Here is a 6866-nt window from a genome sequence, read left to right as displayed (position 1 = left end):
AGATTAGATGATTAATGATTTGTTAAGACGGTGTTTAAAAGGGTAAAAGAAATAATACACTAAATGTAATATAAAATTGTTTGCCAGCTGTGCTGAAATAAGTGCTGCAAATGGAAAATCCTGCTTGTTGTGGCTGCAGGGAAAAGGAAAAGAGAAGGGAGAGCAGAAGACAGTAAAGAAGGACAACTGTCCATCAGTTGATTCCCGTGAACATTCACACCGCTGGTTTTTCATCCCCCTTTTGTCAGAAATGGCACCTTTCGAAGAACCACCGCTTTGTATCTCTCTTTCTCCGTGAGCTCTCACATTATCCTGCTGGCTGCCTGCAAGGTACTGCCAGAGAAGAGGTGACTTGATTAATTTCCAGCAAGTAAACCCAAAGCATGAGAAAGTCAAACGTGTTTTGGTTGGCTTTGAGGATCTGAGAAGGCTGCCGTTGCGGACTGTCCACTGGCTGAGTGCTGTTGACGCTTGCAGCGTGGTTACCCTTTATGTTTGTCTTTGCTCAGTGTGCTTTTCTAGTGGTTTTTATGGGTGATGGAGGGTAAATGAAAGGGCCTTATATGCTGTGAAGAGAGAAGCTTGAATATAAGATGGTGCTACTTGGAAAGGCTAGAATCACTCTTTCATGTACTCATGTTTACCCAGTGTTACTTGGAAAAGCTGTGTATATTCTGAATGTGAATTTTTACTTTAATCCTTTGTTCTGCAGAGGACATTTCTCATTTGGACTCGTTTCACAGCATGGTCTGTCCCTAGTACCATAGATAAACTTTTCTCTTTTCTGTTGGTGCTGCTGTGGAGCGTCACAGGCGACGTGTGGTACTGGTTTGTGTATAAGTAGGAAGAACTTGTTCTTGCCCATCCACCTCCAAACGCTGCCTTGTGAAAGTCTTTTCTCCCAGCTCTGTATCTGATGTATTTAAGTGATTTAAAGTGGCAAGGGGAGCTAGTGTATTTCAGGAAAGGGATGTATTTATCTACTCCAGGATGAACTTTAGTCTGTGGAGGCTGTTAATAAAAAAGCAATAACATGATCAGTCCCGTGACTTCTCTGGAGATAAAAAGAATTATATACATATGGGATAAAGGCAAAGTGGAATGCAGAATGAGGAAAGGAAGAGTTTTGCTGCTGGATTTGTCTAATTAATTGAAAGCTGGCGCAGATATTCAGTGTTAATGGAAAACGAGCGGGCAGTGTACATCTTCCTGAGCAAGCAGATCAAATACAGAATTACCTTAACCCTATAGCACCTTTATAATCGACCGTTTCATTGTCTCCTTGGACTTTATAACAGCAGTCATGGCAGTGAATGGGTGCCAAGACCAAAACAAACTCTTTGTTAATAAACACAGATTAAAAGGGACATAATAGTTCCTAAGACATCTTGACCTCTTAAGATGGCTTAGTCAGATGGCTTTCAGTGATGAAAGGTAGAAATCTTTCTTCTTGTGGAGGCCTAAAAGACAGCTGGATAGAATGAAATTGTTCTCAGTACAGATTGCTGGAAGGAAAATAGTTTGTTTTCATGTATAAGGTATCCATCCATTCTCTAAACTGTAGAGTGGTGACTTTCCTTGTCAGGATGGGATAGTATTTCTGTTCGGGTTAGCAAAGCACGTCCAAGCTTCTGCCAGGACATGTCAGTCCTGGACTCTCATTATGCCACTTTTAAAAGTAAATAGCCAGTACTGCAAAAAAGTCTAAGCTGAGGAGAAAAATGAGAGAGTAACCTGATCACTGCAATTCAGATGTCTGGGGTTAGGTTTACAAACTAGTTAGGCTGAGGAAGTAGATATCTGAAGGCTTCTCAATCTCTGCTTGAGAAGGAAACTGGGCATAGATGTACACTGCCCTGCTGGCTTCAGTAGTCTTCCTAGATACTGCTTTGAATAGTGGCATAAAAAATTCTTGCAAGCGTAGGTGGGAAAGTCTGAAATCTATTTTTTTTTTTTTTTTATGTTTACTGCTCTGAAATAATTCCAGCCTCCTGACCGCATTCACGTCTGAGAAACAAGAGGCAAATAACTGCTCTAATTTAAATGGGATGGCTTTGTAATCTGATGCTCATAGAAATGAGCTTTTCTACTCATCAAGCACAAAGCCATGCAAAGATGTAGCTCATTCCCCATTGCCTGTTGAGTATCTTTTGTCCAAGTTCATTTATTTTATCTGTAGGCATCAAAGGAAGATGTAACACACACGTTCACATCAATTTCCATTTAATGGCCTATTGCTCACAACATCTCTGCATTAAATTAGGAGATTTGGAATGTCTCTGCCTTTGAGGTTGCAGGGAATAATGCTCTGCTAGAAAGTCTGAAGTACTAGCAGTGAGTAACGTCTTGGGAGAGTTTCTGTGGCTTTTGTGTTGGATGGGAAGGCAGATTGTGGCTGGTCATTGCCTGGTGCAGAAAGTGGGAGACCACAAAAAGCTGCGTATCTAGGCATAATTGCAATAGTCTACTTGAACAGAGGTTTGGAAATGTGTGTGTGGTGGGTCAGATCCCATACACCTTCAAGGAGCTGGAAGGCTGAGACGGAAAATGGTTTTATTCCCTCTGTCAGAGCGGTGTCCGCACAGAGTTTTGCAGACTGACATGAATTTTCTTGGCCACTGGTCAGTTCAAAGGCAGGCTGATGAGCTCAGAGCAGCTCTGGGATGTTGTTGGAATTTGGGTTGCTGAGCATGCTTAATGATAAGCTGTTCTCAGAGGTTTGGGCTGTTAGCTCAGTTAGATGAGCTCATGTTTGCCTTATGAAGATAGTGTAGACACACACAAGTTCCAGGAGACGCTGCATTTTCCTGTTGTCTTAGCCAGTGAAATGTGGTCCCTCTCCATCCCAGTTGTAACTGCCTGAGACTGTGTTGAGATGCTTACTTGGAATGAGCATTTGATGTTTTTAAAATGTGTTCAAGAGCCCAAATGCCCTCCAGTCCTCCAAACAGGCTCTGATGGGTCCTTTGATATGTTTGAGATCCAGATTTGATTTTCTTCTGGAGAAGACAGGACTTGGAGAGACCAGCTGGTTGTGATGGTAAATGTCCAAAGAAGACATAATCTCTCCCTGGGACTTGAATGCACTGGAGACACATTACAAGACCACTCTTCTCTTTGGTTTTATTTGTAGGAATGTGCCGTAATATTTTGATCCCAACAAATTATCTTCTAAGGACTGTTCTGAATAGAGCAGCTGCCAGTAATTACACAGTGAATTCAGGGCACTCTCTGCTGGGTCCAGCAAGTCTGGCCTTTAAAACAAATACACTCCTGGGCAGTGGAGCCCATGAAGCCTACTTTCCTATTGCCTTTGTATCATGTTTGAGCTCTCGTTTGGCTTACAACTGGCTGATATTCAATGAGAACTGATCTCACACCAACATCCTTCCCTCAGTGGGAACAGAAAAAGGATTTGTCACTTCTAACCTGATGCCTGTTTCAGTGAGAGTGATACTAGCTTAAGAGCCCTGGGACTTTGTCATCTCTGTTAAATTTGACTGGATCCATCAGTGGACTCAACAGTTATCCTGGAAGGAGAAGGGGAGATGGGACCAGGAGGCTCAGGCCCACACCCTTTGGACAAGAGGTTGGGCCAAAGATCTCTACCTGTGTAGGTAGTGAAGGGCAGGAGCATATCCACTGTTGGAGATCCTCTTGATGGGAAAGCCAGGAAATGTCCTGGTCATAAGGACAATGGATGGAAAATCGTGCTGCAGCTACATCAGAGCACTGACTGCATGATGGAAATCTTGCAGATCTCAGAAACAGGAGTCACAAAGAAGTGCTGGGATCTCTGTCCTTCATGTTTTTGTGTGTTTTTAAACAGATTAGAAAAACACCTACCAAGAATGTCTTGTTGTTTTCTAGGGTGGATAGTCTAGATGTGTTCTTGAGGTCTTATTGAGTCTGTTTTCTGCTGACCTGTGCAAAGCATCTCCTAAGCAGCATGAGATCAAGCAGGAAAAATAATAGACCCTTTAGTGCCCTGCATTTCCATGGCAGGAGGACATATTGAGACACTTGTTTTTAGGTCCATGCACATCACTGAAATGTGTTGGCTTCACAAGGACAGCCCAGACACTAGGGGTGAGCTGTAATTTAGTATTTCTTTCTCCTCTAATTGCTGTTGGTTGAGTCTCTTGATCTACTAAGCTTGAGATGACAAACTGAATGTTCCTTTCTCTCACCACCCCCTCTAGACCTGGGATGATGAGCTGGAAAGATCAGCCCACGCTTGGGCTCAGCAGTGCATCTGGGACCATGGACCTAGAGCCCTCATCCGGTCAATTGGACAGAACTTGGCGGTTCACTGGGGCAGGTAAGAGTTGGGGTGCTACAAGCAAGAGCAAGTTATGGATCCTTCTTTAGAGCTAGTTGGGAAGGCTTGCCTTGTTGATACTTAGGAGAGCACTGGGGAGACGGGAGAAAAGAATGAGGATCAATAATTGATATTGCAGCAGTGAAATTGTTATAATGATAATATCTGCAGCCACCTTCAGCTGAGCAATCCCAGCAAACCAACGTTGATGTGGGTCACTCCATTTATCTGTATCTCCAGGTACTGCAGCTGGAATGTGCCTGAGGTCACTCTTACTCCTCAAGGAGAACAACTACAGAAGCCATAACCCTTGCTCTTAAAGCTACTGTTTTGGGGAGGTTTCTGGCACCACGCTGAGAACCAGCTGAAAGCTAAAGCTTCTCAGGAACAACCTCTGGACTCAGCTGTGAGTTCAGAACTCATTGCTGTAAACTTTTTAGTTATCTCTTGCCATATTTCCTGTACATAGAGCTCCTAATTTCTCTCTACTGAAACCACTTTGCAGATATGTATTTTTTTCCCCCTCAATTTCCTGGGGTAGATTTTTAACCTAGAGTTGTTAACCCAGCTAGAAAAGCTGACATTAAGGCTTCCAAATGGATTTGCTTCTCCAGCTCTGGGGAAAATTCTTTATTTTTAAGCCTGTTGTAGCTTAAGCCTGCTTTGTACAGCAAACAAAAAATTTTGTACGTGCTCAGGAGCCCTAATGGGTGGAAATGCAGCTATGCTTGTTGTAAATCAGGTGGAACTTGGTTGAAAGCAATGGAAATTTGCTGGTATGAAATTGGCCTGATACAAAAATTGAGCCCATTTTTGTTGGCAGAATTAAGTAATGATTGGAAAGCAGCGTGGTTAATCTATTGGAAACAAAGTAAAAACCTCGGGCTGTTCCTGGCTCTCCTACAAGCGTTCAAGATGGCCATGGGTTACTGGTGGAGGTAGATCCAATCTCCATCCTTTTGCAGTGACTGAGAGGAAAAAGAAATCAGATTTATCTCAGTTTTTTTTCAGAAACGGGCCATAACTTGATTGCCTCAATTTCCTCTCCTGTAAAATAGGATTCGGAAAGAATTCGTTTAATGACATCATGAGAGTAATGTTTTTAAAATATTTCTAATGAATGATTTTTAATGAAGAGTTGGCTGAAGGAACAAATTCCAGTTGGTAATGATATCATTTGTATTTCTGGCCACTTGCTTCATGTTGAAAGCAATAAAAAGTAGTGGGTTTGATTCTCTGCTCTGCTTCCATACAGAGTTTGCAGATTTTTCTCTTTGCTCGCTGTGTGTGTAGCACACAAAATGCATTTGAATTTCTAGAGGTAGTTTGAACATTGTTTATGTTCCCCCAAAATGACACAAGCAGCATCAGTACTGCAATATCTGGTGCATGGTTTGCACAAAGTACACAGAGGGAAATTCTTGCAATAAAATGAGGAGTACGCGTGCAATGCACCAATTCTTCTGCACTAACTCTTGGTGTGATGCGAGTGTGAAAAAGCTCACTGACTTTCAAAGGTCTTACAGTAGTAGCTGCTACCATACTTCCAGATTTAGCAAATTGCTTGGTGGTAAAATAGGTACACGATGGCTTTTTTGGTTTAAGATGTTTAGCAAACCTTAACTTCTGTTGACTTTCCAAATAACAACTTTCTGCCAAACTAGAAGTTTTTTTGTAGTTGTGTGGAAAAGTCAGGAGGACTTTTCAGGTCAGCAGCACTTGAAGAGCATGTCAAACCTATAAATAATACAGAGAGTCAGACCGGGCTGGGAATCTTAAGGGGAAAAAAATAATCTGTAACATTTGCAATGAGATTTTTTTTTTCTTGGTCATTAGAGAATATTACTGGGATCTTTAAGCAGCACCTTCTCAAGGAATGGAACTTGCCTTAAGAAACTTTTATATAAAAACTAACAAAACTTGTATTAAAAAAATCTGAGCTGACAGTATGTCAAGAGGCTACCAGGTATTGTTTGAAAACCTCTGCCAGAACTTTGTGATTTAAACCGTCTTTGCTCCTTCAGGTATCGGTCTCCAGCTTTCCATGTCCAGTCTTGGTACGATGAAGTTAAAGATTACACGTACCCATACCCTCATGAGTGCAACCCGTGGTGCCCAGAGAAGTGCACTGGCTCTATGTGCACACATTACACCCAGGTAAAGGAGATGAAGGGTGCTTGTACCTACACTCTCTGCATCTCCACCACACCCCAGTTGTCACTGCAACATGTGCCCACAATGGGGTAGTTTGCTTGTTTTCAATAACTGTGTTGCACTTGCAGATAGTCTGGGCCACGACGAACAAGATCGGCTGTGCCGTGAATGTCTGCAAGCAGATGAATGTCTGGGGAGAAATCTGGGAGAACGCTGTCTACCTGGTCTGCAACTACTCACCGAAGTAAGGCAGATGAGCTGGATTCTCTCCTCAAACTGGCAGGTTGCTTAACTAGCTCAGCATCATGGAATGGTTTGGGTTGGGAGGGACCTTAAAGCTCATCCAGTCCCAACCCCCCTGCCAGCAGCAGGGACACCTTCCACTAGACCA

The 6866-nt window shown here is 42.7% G+C and overlaps 1 protein-coding gene across 2 annotated transcripts in view; it reads left to right on the top strand.

The window, feature by feature from the left end:
* CRISPLD2 (cysteine rich secretory protein LCCL domain containing 2) overlaps positions 1–6866 on the top strand; it is a 25554-nt gene that overhangs the window by 1275 nt on the left and 17413 nt on the right. For both annotated transcript variants that reach the window (XM_010164966.1, XM_010164967.1), the window contains exons 2-4: positions 4203–4321; positions 6346–6478; positions 6604–6719. In XM_010164966.1, the coding sequence (XP_010163268.1) occupies positions 4203–4321; positions 6346–6478; positions 6604–6719 (368 nt within the window). The remainder of the gene's footprint in view (positions 1–4202; positions 4322–6345; positions 6479–6603; positions 6720–6866) is intronic.

This window comes from Antrostomus carolinensis, unplaced genomic scaffold (genome assembly GCF_000700745.2).
Source record: "Antrostomus carolinensis isolate BGI_N321 unplaced genomic scaffold, ASM70074v2 scaffold12493, whole genome shotgun sequence".
In the NCBI taxonomy this organism is placed as follows: domain Eukaryota; kingdom Metazoa; phylum Chordata; class Aves; order Caprimulgiformes; family Caprimulgidae; genus Antrostomus; species Antrostomus carolinensis.
This window is presented reverse-complemented; position numbering and strand designations above follow the sequence as displayed.